Consider the following 21,009-nt stretch of genomic DNA (forward strand, 5'->3'; position numbering starts at 1 on the left):
ATGCAGTTTCCATTTTTAAGTTTTGGTTTAACTGTTATAATAAAATATGCACCTTATATATATTTAGGACTGGAGCCCATACTTATTTCCCATTCCAAAAAGCACACTCTTAAGCCTGAATTTGCTAAGTTAATTACTGCCAGGAGACGTGAGGGGGCTGAGCAGGTCTTACCTAAGCTCATGTAGACCGGCACTATGAGAAAGATGAAGTGCAGTTCTGGCACAGCCTTAAACACGGTCCTGGTGAGGGAAAGAGAGAGTAGGATGGGGGTTACTAGTGAAGCAATTTCACTAGCTGGCACCTTATTGACACAAATAGTATCTTTAAAAAAACCCGAAAAATGAGGGGTTCATTCATAAATCCCTATGGGCTCCTTTGCAGTGATGCAAAGGCAAGAGTATCTTCAAGGCAATTGCCTTTCCTTCTCTGCTTTTCCTTGGGTTCCCAACGGCCCCCTTTTCTCTGAGTACCCTGGTGGTAGTGAGATAAAGGGTGCCGCATTCTCTCAGAATACCAGATTTCTGCTGATATTAACCTTTGGCCTGACATCTGCATGGTCGAGTATGACATTACAAAGTGGCCTGAGAGCAGATGCCCCACTTCTGCAGGCTGTTGGAGCCTCAGTGCCAGCATGCCCTGACCCTGCCAGTCATATTTCGACATGTCATATTAATTAGGATGCTTCTGCAGTCTGTCATGTTTTTAAAGACAAAACATTGAGGAAAACTAATTTTAGAAACACCCAAACTTGCGAAGCCTTACTGTTTCCCTACTCACCCCTAAAGTCCGTTTCTTTGAGCGACTGCTCAAGCAACCTGCTTGCCTCAAAGACATCCAGTTAAAAATGTGCAGACTGCACTGCAGGTTCAAAGAAATAGATTATTTTCATTGGGAAACACCACTGCTGTTCAAAGAAAATGCTTTAATACAGTCATAAATTACAAGCAAATTAAACACCCCGAAGAACTTCATGTAATTTACAAAAACATTTAAAAAATATCCACGCTGTCTCTTTCATGTCTTTTGGGCATTAGCATGTTTTATTTAGGTGTCACCAACAGCCCCACATACTTTGCCATCTGCCAGGCCCCGTTCACTCACCGAATAATCTCTTTGCAACAGCCAATGGAATACTCATCAACGGCCACAAAGAGGTGCATGAACAGCGTGTTTAGGGGCTACAGGAGAAAAGAGGACATGATTATAGCTGTGTCAGGGCTCGAGGAAGAGAGCTTACACAAGCACAGCTGTGGAGCCACCCCACATTTCTGGCTGACTGTGTCCAAGTAATGAGATGCAGAAGTGGGATCTGAGCTCTCTCCCTGACTCCATGGCCACCTTCCATTCTCAGAATGATTCGGGGAAAAAGGCACCGTAAAAGAATCTGGAGCACCCGACCCATCCTCCTGCCTTCACCAACAGGCGCAGGCAGGGAAGGGCCTGCAGGGGAGTGAAACAGATTATTAACTCAGTAGTCTTGTCCTCAGGGGTGTTTAGGGCAAGTGAAAGACAATCGTCCTTTTCCCGGGGCCCCCGAGTCAGCAGCTGCCCCCTATTCAAGTGACATGATGCAAAGATGCTCTCATGAAATTGAAGGATGATGGCAGATGCCACATTATGAATCCAATGGGCTTGCTTTGTTCTACATTCCCAGAGTCAGAATCAAATATGACTCTTGGGATCCAGAAAACCTGGGAGGCAAAAACTCGAAGTAGCAAGATATGACCTTTGGGTTAAATCTTTTGGGCTTTTAGGGAGCTTTCTCCCATAACTTCTGAAAACTTTTTAAGGGGCCCAAATAATATACAGTTGTACTATACACTTCACATACTAGTCCATTCGACTCAGTACCCCTGTGTTTATGGGCAAATCTTCAGAATCTAGAAATCATGCAAGCATGAAGTGGTTGACTGACTGGGAGTGATGCTGGCATCTTGGTGGACAAAAGCAGCACTGTCTGGGCTCCTTTTTCTTGGGATCATTTTCTAGGCAACTGTGCACATCAGTCTCCATTCCTGAAAATGGGTTGTGCTTTAGAAGCACCCAGAAGGAGCTGTGTGGTGCACAAAATGGCAAGAGAAGAATCACGAGCTTGATTCACCAGCTTGAAAAGTCCCCAAAGGCAAATGACACACTACAAGCCCCTAAATCCAGATGACAACAACATGACAACAATGGCACCATTTTAAGCACTTGCCAGTTAATCCCATGCAAAAACCTTACTCAACATCTGTTTTACATTCTCAGCAGGAGTGGGCTTAGGGGTACATTCTTTATCACATGGTGGATTTGTCTCCCAAATTTTCTCTTCCAGCAGAAATACTAAAATCCAAGCTTTATTTATTCTTCAGCTTTAAGATCAAAATTATTACTTCAAATGCATATAAAAAGGCAATGCATTAAACCTGAGTGCTCTACCAAGAGAAGAACAGCATGAGCTGCAAATGCAAGCCACATAGGCTACTTTAAATTTCCTAGTAGGCATTTTTTAAAAGTAAAGATAAAAAGGTGAAATTAAAATTTAATATATTTTATTTAACTCAATAGATCCAAATTATCAATTAGAATGCACTCAATATAAAATTATTAAGAAGATTTTTTTCTACTAAGATTTTTAAATGTGGTATATATTTTTTACTTACAGCACACCTCAATTCTGACTAGCTACAATTTCAAGTGCTCGATAGCTAACTGTGGCTAGTGGTTAACATATCAGCTGCTCAGCTCTACATTGTCATGGGAAGTAGTTCAAAAGAAACAAGAGAATAAGAAAAGGAACAAAAGGAAAAAAGAGTTTATGAATAATGGTATTAATTTATAATTTTAATAAAAGTAAAAACATGACCCTCCTGAAAATGTAACAATGAGCACACTTCAAAAATGTATTCAACTGATTGATTTAGAGGCAACCAATGAGATGATAAAGACAATATGTTATACTTGAGAAGCTCTATGCTTACAGGCAATTTAATAAAGGAATATTAGGATAAAATTGCTAGGTTAGATACAAACTGGTTAATGTCCAGGGACATAAACTATAATCTCTAAGGTTACCTCTTCCACCCAACAGAATTTATTTGCATCTCAACTGGACAAAAATCTACAACTTGATCATTTTTGTGAGAGGGTTTTCAAATAGTCCAGCAAAATACTCAGCATTTATTCAACTGGATGGTACCCTCCCCCTGTCCTCATTGCAGTATGCGTGTATGTTTGTGGTGGGGGTGAACCCACTCATGCACTCAACTGGCACTCCTCCTTTTCTGATAGACATGTATTGAATTTTCGCTGACAGGCCAGAGTACCGCCAACATTCACAGCCTCTGGCTCTCCACAGAAACTAGGGCCAAATGCTGGCTTGGCTATGGTAGGATGTGTGCAGGAGACACTCACTTGGCACCAGTCACCAAACCTGTGCTCCTTGGGAACCTATGGCCTTGCTCCGTGTTAGCTGACAAGGTGTCACATACCCCAAGCTAGGAGAGATCAAATACACCAGAGTCCAAGAGGGCACTCTGAGAATTATTAAGGACGACATAAATCCGAGGCTCTGCTGAGATTAGAATGAGTGCAAATTGTAGCTGACAGGTGCCCTCCTAGGATACCAGATTTAGAGGACTGAAGCACATAGAACAATGTGAAAACTGGGAAGCATGCATTCTGATTCTTCTAATAATTCCTTGTTTGCCATTCTCATCAGCAGATCAAGAGCATAAACTGGGCCTTGCAATCAGCTGCCTGGTTTGGCAAATGCACCCTTTCCTATTACCACTAGCCTCCTTCTTCAGTCTACCCCAACCCCACTGGTTAACTTTATTTTGATCTGTCATCATGTCATATAGCTGTTGTTTTAAGTTTTGAACTGGGCAGTCCAAACACTGAAAAGAGATAAGATGGACACACAAGACTTCCCTCCAAAATTAAGGCTCTTTAAATAAAAATTGAGTGTGGTTTCTTACTGTGCATGGGATTTCACTATCAAGCTCCCGGAACAATGATACCCAGTCATCTTGCTTGGCAACGTTCCAGTTGGGATAATCCACAAAGGTAGCCTGGGCCATGATCTCCTCCTTGTCATTGCAGAGGGTAACAGCCAGGTTTGCCTTTTCTCTGTGCAAGTGATTAAAATTGTACACATGAATAAGTTTACCAAAAGTGAGGCAAGGACATGACTTTTTCTACTCCTTAAGCTAGTAGGGCTTAGCAACCACTGCATGAACCTTTGTAAGATATGGGAGCCAATTGGCAGCAACTTTGGGAGTAGGTTTTTCCAGCTCTCAGTTGTTATCAACAAAATTTTTATTTAAAACTATATATTTCACTAGAAAGATGTTTTATATATTACTAAATATCCTTCCCTTGGAGATTGGCTAAGAAAATTGACTGCAAAGTTTTTCCTATCCTCTTCACATTGTCAGTACCACTGTTTGTCTAATCAAGTACAGTTTAGGCGAACATCTGTCCCGGTTTGACTGGGATGGGGACTTCCTAAGATGTAGAACTTTTCTAATTTTAGGAAAGCCCCAGACACTTACGCACAGCAGCTAAGAATTTCTCTCCACCTCTGTCTGCATTCTTAACTAATTTCTCCAAACCTTGCACCTCTGTCCTTGGGCTAATCGAGTCCTATAAAATCTGAACATCTGAGATATCACCTGATCCAGCCATAGAAATGAGACCCTGAAGGGTCTTCTTAAGCTAAGACAACCCAACGCATTCCTAAAAGACAAGGAAGGAGAAACAGACCTTCCAACTCTTATTTTAGTGGTTGTCTGAAAGCAATGGTCTTTTATCCTACCATGCGGTCTAAAGTGACAGTAAAAGTTACAACTTAGAAACAGCTTGTGTTTTACTACACGACAACAATTTGCACACCAATTGAAATACTGAATGAAATGTACTAGTATCTTAAGTTGGAGAAAAAAAAATATTTAAGTGTTCTTTCCTCAAACAAAGTAGGCAAGAGTTACCCATTTTCCTTATTAAGAGGAATGGGAGAAAAGACAGCAAATAATTAAAGGTGGAGAGAAAGATACAAGGGAGAGAACAGGGAGAAAGCTATATATGCTTTCCATTTATATTTTTATGGCCAAAGTAATATGTTTCCATTGCAGAAAAAATTAAAAAATATAAACAACTGACAAATTTATAAAAAGTTGGAATAGAGACAAGAAAATTTGAAAAATTGCCTTTACTATTACTCCTACAGGTAACCAACCTCGATGCCACCTCCCAAAGATAACCAACCACTTAAAGCATTTTGTTGTCTGTCCCTCTTTCGACTTTTCTGAAGGTTATCTTTGCATTGGAATGTCCTTTGCATGCTTTTTAATTTTTTATTAATTTTTTATTTTTTACAATTTAAATCTTTTGAAATTTATTGAAGCTTGTTTTGTAGCCCTGCATATGGTACATTTCATGGATACCTGAAAAGAAGATATACTCTGCTATTTTGAGAGGGTGGTATTGAAACAGGTCAAACAAGTTTATAGAGTAGAGTAGCTCAATCTTCTCCATCCTTGGTGAGTTTTTTTTTTTTTTTGTCTTGTTCTATCACTAACTCAGGGAGCTACAATTGTGGATCTGTTCTTTACTCATCTTGGGTTCCATCTATTTTTCTCTCAGGAATTTACAAATTTTATTAGATACATACACATTTATATCTTTCTGATTATTTGACCTTTATGAAAGAGTTCCTTTATTTTTCAAAATATTCCTGGTCTTGATATCTATTTCATCTGATATAAATACAGCTTTCTAATGGTTATTTTTCATATTGTGTCTATTTTTCCATTATTTTGCTCTCAAACCACCTGTGTCTTTATATTTAATGTGTGTATCTGTTGTCAACAGATAATTGAGTCTTTCTAATTATTGGCTTTCTAATCCAAGTGGAAAACTTCTCCTTAACTAAGAGTGATGCATTTGTATTTTTTTTCCTTTATCCCCCCTATTATTTTATTTTTTTAATTAAGAAAATTACAAGAAACAAACATTCTCAACACATGCACTCAGCAATTCACAATATCATCATATAGTTGCATATTCATCATCATGATCATTTCCCAGAACATTAGCATCAATTCAGAAAAAGAAATAAAAAGACAATAGAAAAATATAACAAACAGAAAAAAAAAATTTACAAGCCAACCCCTTACTGATCCCTTTCGTTGATCACTAGCATTTCAAACTAAATCTATTTTAACATTTGTTCCCCCTATTATTTATTTTTATTCCATATGTTCCTCTCATCTGTTGACAAGGTAGATAAAAGGAGCATCAGACACAAGGTTTTCACAATCACACAGTCACATTGTGAAAGCTATATCATTATACAATCATCTTCAAGAAATATGGCTACTGGAACACAGCTCTACATTTTCAGGCAGTTCCCTCCAGCCTCTCCATTACATCTTGGATAACAAGGTGATATCTACTTAATGCATAAGAATAACCTCCAGGATAACCTCTCGACTCTGTTTGGAATCTCTCAGCCATTGACAGTTTGTCTCATTTCACTCTTCCCCCTTTTGGTTGAGAAGGTTTTCTCAATTCCTTGATGCTGGGTCTCAGCTCATTCTAGAGTTTTTCTCAATCCCTTGATGCTGAATCTCAGTTCATTCTGGGATTTCTGTCCCACGCTGCCAGGAAGATCCACACCCCTGGTAGTCATGTCCCACGTAGACAGGGGGAGGGTGGTGAGATTGCTTGTCATGTTGGCTGGAGAGAGAGGCCATATCTGAGCAACAAAAGAGGCTCTCTTGGGGGTGACTCTTAGGCTTAATTTTAAGTAGGCTTGACCTACCCCCTGTGAGGTTAAGTTTTATATGAACAAACCCAAGATTGGGGGCTCAGCCTATAGCTTTGGTTGTCCACACTGCTTGTGAGAATATCAAGAATTCAACTTGGGGAAGTTGAGTTTTCCCCCGTTCTCACCATTCCCGGAAGGGGACTTTGCAAATACTTTTCCACTCATTGATCAAATCACTCTGGGATTCATCAGGGCATCATCTGGACAAACCAACAAAATCTCATGTCCTATACAAAGTTCCATGCACTTAAGGTGTTCAATCAACTATCTACATAAGTTATATTAGGAGATGCACTAGTCAAAGTATAGATTTGTACCAAATAAACATTTTTTGCTTTAGTCTCACACATTAGTTGAAATTTTAAAATATTAAGTACCATCTATTTTCAGCACACTGCAGTAATGACATTCTTTTGTTCTTCCTCATGCAAAAACATTTTTGAAAATGTACATTTAGTCACTATCACTATACACTCTAGGCATTCCTAGATTACACCATCTCAATCTTTATCATCTATCTTTCTTTGTGATTTTATTTATGCCCCAGCCCTCCTCCCTCTATCATTCTCATATGCAGCTTCATTCAGTGTTTTAACATAATTGTATTACAGTTATGTAATATTGTGCTGTCCATTTCTGAGTTTTTATATTCAGTCCTGTTGCACAATCTGTATCCCTTCAGTTCCAATTACCCAATGTCTTACCCTATTTCTATCTCCTGATGGTCTCTGTTACCAAGGAAATATTCCAAGTTTATTCACTAATGTCAGTTCATATCAGTGAGACCATACAGTATTTGTCCTTTTGTTTCTGGCTAATCACACTCAGCATAATGTCCTTAAGGTCCATTCATGTTGTTACATACTTCATAACTTTATTCTGTCTTAGAGCTGCATAATATTCCATCTAATGTAAATGTCACAGTTTGTTTAGCCAACTGTCTGTTGAGGGACATTTTGGCTGTTTCCATCTCTTGGTAATTATTAATAATGCTGCTATAAACATTGGTGTGTAAATGTCCATTTGTGTCCTTGGCCTCGTGTCCTTTGAGTAGAGACAGAATATAGATGGGTCCTGTTTTTTAATCCATTCTGCCAGACTATGTCTCTTGATTGTCGAGTTTAATCCATTAACATTCAGTGTTATTACTGCATGGGTAATACTTTCTTCTACTATTTTGCCTTCCGGATTTTATATGCCATATCTAATTTTCCTTCTTTTTACCTTTACTCATAGTCTTCCTTTCTACACTCTTCTCCACACCTCTCTCTTCTGTCTTCGTATCTGTCTCCAGTGTTCCCTTTAGTATTTCTTGGCAGAGCTGGTCTCTTGGTCACAAATTCTACGGTAATCCTGGCAGCTAGAACAGGGAGTGAAAGTAAAAGAAGTACTGCTGTTACTAGCACTGATCATACGAATAGTGGGGTTTGGTATTGATTTATTGCTTCAGTGATTTTTTGTCTGAAAATGTTTTAATTTCTCCCTCATTTTTGAAGGACAGTTTTGCTGGATATAGAATTCTTGGTTGGCAGTTTTTCTCTTTTAATAATTTAAATATATTATCCCACTGTCTTCTCGCCTCCATGGTTTCTACTGAGAGATCTGCGCATAGTCTTATTGGGCTTCCCTTGTATGTGATGGATTGTTTTTCCCTTGCTGCTTTCAAGGTCCTCTCTTTCTCTTTGACCTCTGACATTCTGATTATTAAATGTCTTGGAGTATTCTATTTGGATCTATTCTCTTTGGGGTACACTGCACTTCTTGGATCTGTAATTTTAAGTCTTTCATAAGAGTTGGGAAATTTTCACTGATATTTCCTCCATTAGTTTTTCTCCTCCTTTTCCTTTCTCTTCTCCTTCTGGGACACCCACAACATGTATATTCATGCGCTTCATATTGTCTTTCAATTCCCTGAGTCCCTGCTCATATTTTTCCATTTTTTTCCCTGTAGTTTCTGTTTCTTGTCGGATTTCAGACGTTCCATCCTCCAGTTCAGAAATCCTATGTTCTGTCTCTCGAAATCTACCATTGTAGGTTTCCATTGTTTTTTTCATCTCTTCTACTGTGTCTTTCATTCCCATAAGTTCTGTGATTTGTTTTTTTAGACTTTCCATTTCTTCTTTTTGTTCTTTCCTTGCCTTCTTTATATCCTCCCTCAATTCACTGATTTGGTTTTTGATGAGGTTTTCCATGTCTGTTCGTACATTCTGAATTAATTGTTTCAGCTCCTGTATGTCATTTGAAATGTTGGTTTGTTCCTTTGACTGGGCCATATCTTCAATTTTCCTAGTGTGATTTGTTATTTTTTGCTGGCATCTAGGCATTTAATTACCTTAATTAGTTTATTCTGGAGATTTCTTTCACTTCTTTTATCTAGGGTTTTCTTGCTGGATGAATTTGTTGTCTATCTGTTCTTTGACATTCCGTTCAGCTTTATCTGGACCTCTAGCTTAAGCTTTGTTTAACAGAGGAGAATTTTTCAGTTCTTGTTTTCTTGTTTCTTGCCCTGCTTGTGTGGTGCCTTTCCCCCACATACACTTAGGAGGGTCTACTTAGATATTATAGACCCCAGCTAGATTTTCCCAGACCAAACTGGCCTCCTATCAGGAGGAAAGAGTCACCTGCGTCGGTTTTCCCTGAGGGTGAGACCCAGCAGGTTAAAAGACTTTCCTGTGAAGTCTCTGGACTTTGTTTTTCTTATCCTTCCCAGTATGTGGCACTTGTCTGACTGCAGGTCCCACCAGCATAAGATGATGCGGTTTAACTTTGGCAGACTCTCCCTGCTGGGGGCGTGGTGGAGACAGAGGAGAGGTTGTAGGCTGGTTTTAATGGCTTCAAATTACCAAGCCCGGTGTCTGAATTCCTTGATGGAGGGATTCCACCTGAGTGGGGTTTCACCCCTCCCCTGGGGAAAGCACAGTCTCCAGATAAGCCCCCAAAAGAGCTCACTTCTGCCTATGCCTGGGGCAGTTGCAGCCTGAAAAGTCCTGCCACAGTATCCAGAGGCAGTCAAGCCTTTGTAGATACACAGCCACAAAAATCTCTGTTTCCTTCTTTTTTTTTTTCCCCCTTTTTCTGTCAGTACTGCCCCCTTGGCACTGGGGCAAAAAATGAGCAACCTCCGCTTTGATCAGGTTCACCTAAGCTGGGGGCCTATTTTTAGTAGTCAGAATTTGTTAATTAGTTCCACAATTGGAGTTTGATTGTGCCCAGTCCCTGCTGCTGGTAAAGTCCTTTCCTTTCCCCTCTGGGAAGCAGCCTGTGGGGGAGGGGCACTGGCTGCCGCAGCTTTGGGAACTCACAGTTCTGGGGGTTGCTCACAGCCAGTCCAGCTGGTCCAGACTGGGGTATGCTGTGTGTCTGGTCACTATCGTGGCTCTGGGAGCTGTTCTGTACTGTTTCTGGTTATTCAGTAGTTGTTCTGGAGGATGAACTAAAATGCGTGTGTTGTTAAGCTGCCATCTTCTTTGCATGCTTTTATTTATTTATTTATTTTTACATGGGCAGGCACCAGGAATTGAACTCAGATCCTCAGGCACGGCAGGCAAGCATTCCTGCCTGCTGAGCCACCGTGGCCCACCCGTTTGCATGCTTTTTAAGATGGAAGTGCACAATCCATACTACGAGGAAACCACGTCTCCCACCAGACAGTGTATCATTTTACTAGAGCCATTTACCTGACAGTAGTCTTTCACTTGCAGGAATTCCCTGTACTTTAACTTTCTTTTTTTTTTTTCTTTAAATCAATTAACTTTTTTTTTGCATGGGCAGGCACCAGGAATTGAACCTGGGTCTCTGGCATGGCAGGTGAGAACTCTGCCTGCTGAGCCACTGTGGCCTGCCCCAATTAACTTTTTACTTAAAGTATATTTTAATAGGAAATTGCATCTCTGCCATAAATAGAAAACCAGTGTATCTTACCATAAATAGAAGTAACTATACAAATAAAGATATAACTTTTAAACCAAAAAAAAAAAAATTGCTTAAGCATGTAATCAGGTAAAGTCATCTTGAGTACCACCAGGGGTAGGTCATCTTTGGAAAACAACATGCTAGGGATGTTGATTATCTCAATGCCTATAGCCATCGTCCCCCTCACACCCCTTAGCCACAGCCAACTGAACCAGTGGTGCACCTGGACCAAGAGCAGACCCAAGCAGTGGCCATTATAAAAAGAGGAAGAGGGGCAGGCCGCGGTGGCTCAGCGGGCAAGGTGCTTGCCTGCTATGCCGGAGGACCTCGGTTCGATTCCCGGCCCCAGCCCATGTAACAAAAGCGGAGAAACAGAATACAAGAAAATGTTTAAAAATGTTTCCCTTTCTTCCTTCCTTCTATCCTTCCTTCCTTCTCTCTGTCTTTCCTTTAAAAAAAAAAAAAAAAAAAGAGGAAGACTGTCCCTCAGGTTTGTCGAATATTTACACAGAGGACTCATTAGCAGGAGATAGCCCTTCCCCACTTCTGGTTGGCTGGCATTCATGTCCCTTATTCCAACTCTGAGGCTGCTCTATTTTCAGTCTCTGTAGCTCCTCTGCCCAGGTTCTCAGAGCCTTGACGGTGGCTTCAAGTTGAGTTCTCACTCTAGTTATCAGACAAGGAAACACCCACGGTACAGGAGCCAGCACATGTCAGCTACAAAGGAGGTAGGGGGCAGGGAGGAGGCTTGCCAGAAGTGAGGACAGGGAGCTTCTATCCCTCAGGGAAGAAAGGAGAAAATGTGTTCCTGGGATCCCAGTTTGAACTTGAAATGCATTTGACCATGGCAACCTTGGGATAAAAGGTGGCTGAGTTTTATAGAACAGTTAGCACAATACCATACCACTCAGAAATTGTAGATTAAATAAGCTTTTCTGGGTTGATCTGGGAACCCAGCCACTAATAACTTTGTTTCAATGGGAAAAATGTACTGCAATTTCCAAATAGCTGACTGTAAACATTAACTTTTGTAGGCTTATCCTCTTGTACGTATAATTTTCTTTTCTTATTACCTCTAACCATTATGTCCTCTACAGGACAGATAATAATCACTTTGGTAGTGAAGAAGGGAAAGAGGGAGCAGAAGGCAAAGAGAGAAGATGTGTTTTTAAAAGCTAGAGTTTTAACTACTCTTTATAATAAGTCAAATCCCAGCCAAAGGAGCCCTATAAAAACTATCATTAGAGCTGGTCTGTCTGAGACCCCTGAGTATGAGCCCTAGTTCCCCTGCACGGCCCCATTTCCACTCTGACAAGATGAAAGAAATATCGTAAACCAGGAGAAACTCGCCAAATTGCAGGTACAATTGCCCATTGGTGGGAAGAGAACTGCTTGCAGAAAGAAGGTGGCTCAAAGAACAGTTACAGCAGATGATAAAAAAAACTTCAGTTCCCCTTAAAGAAATTAGGGGTAAACAATATCTCTGGTCTTGAAGAGGTTAATATGCTTACAAACCAAGGAACTCTAGCAACCCCAAAGTTCAGGCATCTCTGGGAGTGAATACTTTCACTATTACAGGTCATGCTAGGACCAAGCAGCTGACAGAAATGCTACCTAGCAATTTAAATCAGTGTGGTGCAGATTGTCTGACTATACAATCTGTGGATGGAAAAGCACCACATGCTACTGGAGAGGATGATGAATGAAGTTCCAGATCTGGTGGGAAATTTTGATGAGGTTTCCAAGAATGAGGCAAACTGAATTGAGTCGACTTGTGAAAAAGATAGAACTTGAAACTACTTGGAGCTGCTATTTTATATTATGACTGTTTTTTTTTAATCGTTTTTTTTATGGATCTAATAAAATCTAGATCTCTAATATTTTTAAGCTCAAGCCGCTTGGACACTGCAGATCTCTTCAGTTTTTGCTTATACACAAGTTCATTCTTTGCATTTAATTAAGCTGAAGGAGCCTGGGAGTAAATTTTGCAAACAAAGATTAATAAAGTTCTTTGTCTAGTAGAAAAAAATGTTTATACATGTATAATATTTAGTTCATGTAAAATACGTTAAAGTTCAAAGATATCATCCCACAATTGGCACAACAGCACTTACCTCATTTCATTCAATTGGTTTAGGGAATTTACAAACACAGCCATAACTTATTTTATTAAACTATAATTGATGGAAATCTTGATGAAATATAGTCCACATCTTCTGTTTTGTTGAGCAGAGTGACTGAAACAGAGCTTAATGTTCCCTTTACGTCCAGTGCACACTTAACTGCATTCTGACTTTTTCTTCCACTCTCACAGTCTCTTGTGATATCTGCACTCACTGTGGTATATCCTCTTAGCCCTTTCCTTATTAATTTGCTATGCCTAATCTGCTAATTTCCTCTTCTAAAATTTAGCAGGATTTTTAGGCAAGAACATTTTTATTCATTGTCATATCTCTTAAACTGAGTAGGCAGTCGATAATTAAAAAAATAGAATAAATAGAGAGAAACCAGCATTTTTTAAAATGCCTATAAAGTAAGATTCCATTGTAACAAAAAAATTTATTTCACTATGCCCCTTGTTCTGGTTTGCCAGCTGCCAGAATGCAATATACTAGAAATGAAATGGCTTTTAAAATAGGGAATTTAATAAGTTGCTAGTTTACAGTTCTAAGGCCGAGAAAATGTCCCAATTAAAACAAGTCTATAGAAATGTCCAATCTAAGGCATCCAGGGAAAGATATCTTGGTTCAAGAAGGCCAATGAAGTTCAGGGTTTCTCTCTCAAATGAAAGGGCACATAGTGAACACAGAGTTACTCTCACATCTGGAAAGGCACATGGTGAACATGGTCAGGGTTCCTCTCTCATCTGGAAAGGCACATGGTGAACATGGTGTCATCTGCTAGCTTCTTCTCCTGGCTTCCTGTTTCATGAAGCAACCTGGGAGGCATTTTTCTTCTTTATCTCCAAAGGTTGCTGGCTGGTGGACTCTACTTCTTGTGGCTATGTCATTCTGCTCTGCTCTCTCTGAATCTCCTTTTCTCTAAAATGTTTCCTCTATTATAGGGATCCAAAAACTAATCAAGACCCACTCAAATTGGTGGAGATACACCTCCACCTAATCCAGCTTAACAACCACTCTTGATTAAATCATATCTCCAGGGAGATGATCTAATTACAGTTTCAAACACGCAATACTGAATAGAGATCAGAAGAAACGGCTGCTTTTACAAAATGGGATTAGGATTATGGCTTTTCTAGGGTACATACATCATTTCAAACCAGCACACCCCTCCTACATTACCTGCTATACTTTCTCTATCTGCTGATTCAGAAAATACAGAAACCAGTCGAACATGTGGACACAAGGGACTCCAAAACCACCCCAAGACCCACCAGACCCACAAAGCCCACACTGGAAAAAGAATTCAAATGGCTCTCAAAAGATAAATTTCCAGATAATTAGTATGTGAACATATGTAGGATTTGAGAAAATAGATTTACATAAGCTTTTTTGTTTGTTTGTTTAAAATGGAAAGTTTATTCACTCAGTACCCTAAATAGGTACAAGCACTGTCATGACAAATATACAGAAATATGCAGATCATCATAAAACAGTAATTTAGTTTAAATGAAGGGAAATCTTTTTAAATGTTATGGTGACATATCCCCAAGAAGAACATTTTCTTCAGTTAATGAGATATTTCAATAAAATAAAGATGATAAATGATTAAGTGGAAGTTAGCTTGTATGAGTTTTCATTAAAAATAAAATTCCAACTCTATTAACCCATCCCAGTTAAATACTAAAACTAAAATTTTCAAACAAGTGCAAGAGGAGTGAAAGGAACTGGTTACCATTTTTGTTTGAATACTTCAGAAAAAAATTGGTTACTACAAATACAGCAAACTGTTAAGACAGTCTGATCTAGAACATAGTGTGGTACTGAATTTCAGTCTTGAGTTGTGCTAAATGCTCATCACTAGTATGGCACATTTTGGTCCATGATATGGCTTAATGCCAAAGAAGAGCCCAATTTGTTACAGAAACACATAGATTACTGTTGCTTTTTTTTTGTTCATTTTTAAAAATACATATTTTTAAAAGACAGATAAACTTCCACCTACAAAGGCAGGTTTTCTGAGAAGCAATTTGCAGGAAAGAGTATGCCAGGTAATATGAGGCTCTTCACGGTGAGGCCCGAGGTCAAAGCTGAAGGAAGAAATATTTTAGAGTGTCATCTAATCCCATGATAGCAGCCTGGTTCCCGCAATGGTAACAGTAATTGAGTGTACTGAAGATAGTAACTATATTTGGATCATGACACCAGTTGTATCCCTCCATTACAAATTGGTGAGCGCGATAAACCACTGTGAGACACCACTGGCATGGTTAAGCGATTGAGAAACGTCTTTTCCAAATGTGTAGCCAGCACCATGTAGAGAAATACCCCACCTACCACGATCCTCTGGATTGACCATAACAAATCACACATTGGATCCTCATGTGGAACTTCTTATAAATGATAGAGGGATCTTACATGATCCATTGTAGCTATGGATAGAAAGAAGTACCCAGAAGGAGTTGTGTGGTGCACAAAATGGAGGCAGACTACCCATCTACATACTAAAACTATAAGTGGAAGGTAGTTAAATAGATCAGTGAAATATTTCCAAACATTGGCATTTCCATAATTCGAACACATTCATCATAAAAGCCATACATTTTGAAATTAAAACATTTTCAGACAAAAAGTCACTGAGAGAATTTGTGACCAAGAGACCAGCTCTGCAAGAAATAATAAAGGGAGCACTAGAGTCAGATATGAAAAGACAGAAGAGAGAGGTATGGAGAAGAGTGTAGAAAGAAGAAAATCAGATATGATATATATAATACTAAAGGCAAAATGGTAGAGGAAAGTATTACCCAAACAGTAATAACAATAAATGTTAATGGACTTAATTCCCCAATCAAAAGACATAGACTGGCAGAATGGATTAAAAAACAGGATCCTTCAATATGCTGTCTACAGGAAACACATCTTAGACCCAAAGATAAACATAGGCTGAAAGTGAAAGGTTGGGAAAAGATATTTCATGCAAATAACAACCAGAAAAGAACAGGAGTAGCTATACTAATATCCAAAAAATTAGACTTCAAATGTAAAACAGTTAAAAGAGACAAAGAAGGATACTATCTACTAATAAAAGGAACAATTAAACAAGAAGACATAATCATAAATATTTACGCATCGAATCAGAATGCCCTAAAATGCATGAGGAATACACTGCAATTACAGAAAAGGGAAACAGACACATCCACCATAATAGTTGGAGACTTCAACTCGCCACTCTCATCAATGGACAGAACATCTAGACAGAGGATCAATACAGAAATAGAGAATTTGAACATTACAATAAATGAGCAAGACTTAACAGACATTTATAGGACATTACACCCCACAACAGCAGGATACACCTTTTTCTCAAATGCTCATGGATCATTCTCAAAGATAGACCATATGCTGGTCACAAAGCAAGTCTCAACAAATTTAAAAAGATTGAAATCATACACAACACTTTCTCAGATCATAAAGGAATGAAGTTGGAAATCAAAATAGGCAAGGTGCCAGAAAATTCACAAATACGTGGAGGCTCAACAACACACTCTTAAACAACGAGTGGGTCAAGGAAGAAATTACAAGAGAAATTAGTAAATATCTCGAGGTGAATGAAAATGAAAACACAACATATCAAAACTTATGGGACGCAGCAAAGGCAGTGCTAAGAGGGAAATTTATTGCCCTAAATGCCTATATCAGAAAAGAAGAAAGGGCAAAAATTCGGGAATTAACTGTTCACTTGGAAGAACTGCAGAAAGAACAGCAAACTAATCCCAAAGCAAGCAAAAGGAAAGAAATAACAAAGATTAGAGCAGAAATAAATAAAATTGAGAACATGAAAACAATAGAGAAAATCAGTAAGACCAGAAGTTGGTTTTATGAGAAAATCAACAAGATTGACGGGCCCTTAGCAAGACTGACAAAAAGAAGAGAGAGGACGCAAATAAATAAGATCAGAAATGGAAGAGGAGACATAACCACTGACCCCACAGAAATAAAGGAGGTAATAACAGGATACTATGAACAACTTTATGCCAATAAATACAACAATGTAGATGAAATGGACAACTTCCTAGAAAGGCATGAACAACCAACTTTGACTCAAGAAGAAACAGATGACCTCAACAAACCAATCACAAGTAAAGAAATTGAATCAGTCATTCAAAAGCTTCCCAAAAAGAAAAGTCCAGGACCAGACGGCTTCACATGTGAATTCTACCAAGCATTCCAGAAAGAATTTGTACCAACTCTGCTCAAACTCTTCAAAAAAACTGAAGTGGAGGGAAAGCTACCTAATTCATTCTAGAAGCCAACATCACCCTCATACCAAAAACAGGCAAAGATATTACAAAAAAAGAAAACTACAGACCAATCTCTCTAATGAATATAGATGCAAAAATCCTCAACAAAATTCTAGCAAATCGAATCCACCAACACATTAAAAGAATTATACATCATGACCAAGTAGGATTCATCCCAGGTATGCAAGGATGGTTCATAAGAAAATCAATTAATGTAATACACCATATCAACAAATCAAAGCAGAAAAATCACATGATCATCTCAACTGATGCAGAGAAGGCATTTGACAAGATTCAACATCCTTTCCTGTTGAAAACACTTCAAAGGATAGGAATACAAGGGAACTTCCTTAAAATGATAGAGGGAATATATGAAAAACCCACAGCTAATATCATCCTTAATGGGGAAAAATTGAAAGCATTCCCCCTAAGATCAGGAACAAGACAAGGATGTCCATTATCACCACTATTATTCAACATCGTGTTGGAGGTTCTAGCCAGAGCAATTAGACAAGAAAAAGAAATACAAGGCATCAAAATTGGAAAGGAAGAAGCAAAACAATCACTGTTTGCAGATGATATGATACTATATGTCAAAAACCCGGAAAAATCCACAACAAAACTACTAGAGCTAATAAATGAGTACAGCAAAGTAGCAGGTTACAAGACCAACATTCTAAAATCCGTAGTGTTTCTATACACTAGCAATGAACAAGCTGAGGGGAAAATCAAGAGATGAATTCCATTTACAATTGCAACTAAAAGAATAAAATACTTAGGAATAAATTTAACTAAAGAGACAAAAGACCTATACAAAGAAATCTACAAAAAACTGTTAAAAGAAATCACAGAAGACCTAAATAGATGGAAGGGCATACCGTGTTCATGGATTGGAAGACTAAATATAGTTAAGATGTCAATTCTACCTAAATTGATTTACAGATTCAATGCAATACCAATCAAAATCCCAACAACTTATTTTTCAGAAATAGAAAAACCAATAAGCAAATTTATCTGGAAGGGCAGGGCGCCCCGAATTGCTAAAAGTATCTTGAGGAAAAAAAACGAAGCTGGAGGTCTCACACTGCCGGACTTTAAGGCATATTATGAAGCCACAGTGGTCAAAACAGCATGGTATTGGCATAAAGATAGATATATCGACAAATGGAATCGAATAGGGTGCTCAGATATAGACCCTCTCATCTATGGACATTTGATCTTTGATAAGGCAGTCAAGCCAACTCACCTGGGACAGAACAGTTTCTTCAATAAATGGTGCCTAGAGAACTGGATATCCATATGCAAAAGAATGAAAGAGGACCCGTATCTCACACCCTATACAAAAGTTAACTCAAAATGGATCAAAGATCTAAACATTAGGTCTAAGACCATAAAACAGAGGAAAATGTAAGGAGTATCTTATGAATCTTACAATTGGAGGCGGTTTTATGGACCTTACACCTAAAGCAAGAGCACTGAAGAAAGAAAGAAATAAATGGGAGCTCCTCAAAATTAAACACTTTTGTACATCAAAGAACTTCATCAAGAAAGTAGAAAGACAGCCTACACAATGGGAGACAATATTTGGAAACGACATATCAGATAAAGGTCTAGTATCCAGAATTTATAAAGAGATTGCTCAACTCAACAACAAAAAGATAGCCAACCCAATTACAAAATGGGAAAAAGACTTGAACAGACACCTCTCAGAAGAGGAAATACAAATGGCCAAAAGGCACATGAAGAGATGTTCAATGTCCCTGGCCATTAGAGAAATGCAAATCAAAACCACAATGAGATATCATCTCACACTCACCAGAATGGCCATTATCAACAAAACAAAAAATGACAAGTGCTGGAGAGGATGCGGAGAAAGAGGCACACTTATCCACTGTTGGTGGGAATGTCAAATGGTGCAACCACTGTGGAAGGCAGTTTGGCGTTTCCTCAAAAAGCTGAATATAGAATTGCCATACAACCCAGCAATACCATTGCTAGGTATCTACTCAAAGGACTTAAGGGCAAAGACCCAAACGGACATTTGCACATCAATGTTTATAGCAGCATTATTTACTATTGCAAAGAGATGGAAACAGCCAAAATGTCCATCAACAGAAGAGTGGCTAAACAAACTGTGGCATATACATACGATGGAATATTATGCAGCTTTAAGACAGGATAAACTTATGAAGCATGTAATAACATGGATGGACCTAGAGAACATTATGCTGAGTGAGACTAGCCAAAAACTAAAGGACAAATACTGTATGGTCCCACTGATGTGAACCGACATTAGGGAATAAACTTGGAATACGTCATTGGTAACAGAGACCATCAGGAGTTAGAAACAGGGTAAGATAATGGGTAATTGGAGCGGAAGGGATACAGACTGTGCAACAGGACTGGATAGAAAAACTCAAAAATGGACAGCACAATACTACATAATTGTAATGTAATTATGTTAAAACACTGAATGAAGCTGCATCTGAGGTATAGTTTTTTTTTTTGTATTTTTTATTTTATTTTTTCTCTGTATTATCATTTTATTTCTTTTTGTGTTGTCTTGCTATTTCTTTTTCTAAATCAATGCAAATGTACTAAGAAATGATGATCATATATCTATGTGATGATATTAAGAATTACTGATTACATATGTAGAATGGAATGATTTCTAAATGTTGTGTTAGTTAATTTTTTGTTTAATTAATAAAAAAAAAAAGTCATACATTTTGGTAATCTGTCTTTTTCATGGTTTCCTCTCAATATTGTAGTGCTTTCTGGGTAACGCACTTTCAATGGCATAAGAAGAGCCACGGTCTCTACAGAATAATAACCTCCATCAACATAGTCACCCATGAATAGACAGTTTGTGTCTGGTGTTTCCCCACCAGTTCTAAAGAGCTCCATAAGATCATGAAATTGCCCATGAACATCTCCACCAACAGGACAACAAACCTCTCACACATTTGATTTTTTTGTTAAAATTTCCTTAGCCTTTTCACAGAAGGTCTGTACTTGGTTCTTATTAAGCTGTTTATGTTTGCTCAGCTGCTCAACCCACTGGTCCAGCTCCTTAGTGGACGCCTTATCATCCATGGTGGCCTGATCCCCTTAGCTGCCGTGGTCGTGCCTGAAGCTACCACCAGCTCCCAATGAGAGAGGAAGGACCCTGTTCCCACATCCTGCCCAAGCCCCTGGATAAGCTTTTTAAAAAAAAAAATCTGTGCTCTAGTCCAAATGTATAATCCCCTTCTCTGCATTTCATGTTCTTAATAATCCTGAAAAAGGAACTACCTGTGAACGCCAAGGAAGAACTAGCAGTCACAAGGACAACCTAATCATCTGTCCTTCTGCTCAGGCCAAGTGTGACAAACATCATACCTCATGAAGGATCATTCAGAAATCCATGTTAACTAACAAGGTGTGCATTTATAATTCATGTACAACATATAAGGAAGCTCATTCACGTGGCAAAGAATTCAAAACATACACAAAGGCTTATGCTGAAAGATTCCCCCAAATGCCACAAACCTAATACTTAAATTTTGGTGTATATTACCACCAAAAATAGGATTGTATTAAATGCTATTTGGAAGGAAAACCCTAAAATGGTCGAACTTTACCCATACCAAACTTTGATATCTTACAATGCACTTTGAAATTTATTGCTTTTTTTGTATATATGTTATATTTCACAGTTTAAAAATGTTTTAAAATAAATAAATATATGCTATTTGGTTTGTCTTGTTTTCTAAATTACTAACTATCCTATGAATATGAGCTACATAATTGGTTTTAATGCATAAAAACCTTTGAATGTGCCCCTTTTGATGGACAAATGTTTCCTTTTTTTTTTTAACATAT

At 38.5% G+C, this 21,009-nt stretch overlaps 1 protein-coding gene and 2 pseudogenes across 9 annotated transcripts in view; 1 reads left to right on the plus strand and 2 right to left on the minus strand.

Annotated features, from left to right (window-relative positions):
- The window catches only part of CFAP61 (cilia and flagella associated protein 61), a 355,256-nt gene that overhangs the window by 319,038 nt on the left and 15,209 nt on the right, over nt 1-21,009 (minus strand). For 8 of the 9 annotated variants that reach the window (XR_013157060.1, XM_077114796.1, XM_077114791.1 and 5 more), the window contains exons 3-5: nt 3,961-4,111; nt 1,103-1,179; nt 173-240 (exon numbers count right to left, since the gene is read on the minus strand). Coding sequence is in view for 8 of the 9 variants with exons in the window: in XM_077114796.1 (XP_076970911.1) it covers nt 173-240; nt 1,103-1,179; nt 3,961-4,111 (296 nt within the window). In the remaining variant the exon portion in view is untranslated. The remainder of the gene's footprint in view (nt 1-172; nt 241-1,102; nt 1,180-3,960; nt 4,112-21,009) is intronic. The other variant, XM_077114804.1, reaches the window with a different exon arrangement.
- On the plus strand, nt 4,138-12,546 carry LOC143678290 (transcription factor BTF3 pseudogene; annotated as a pseudogene).
- LOC143678297 (serine/threonine-protein phosphatase 2A catalytic subunit beta isoform pseudogene) lies at nt 14,823-20,786 on the minus strand (annotated as a pseudogene).

This window comes from Tamandua tetradactyla, chromosome 1 (assembly GCF_023851605.1).
Source record: "Tamandua tetradactyla isolate mTamTet1 chromosome 1, mTamTet1.pri, whole genome shotgun sequence".
Classification (NCBI taxonomy): Eukaryota; Metazoa; Chordata; class Mammalia; order Pilosa; family Myrmecophagidae; genus Tamandua; species Tamandua tetradactyla.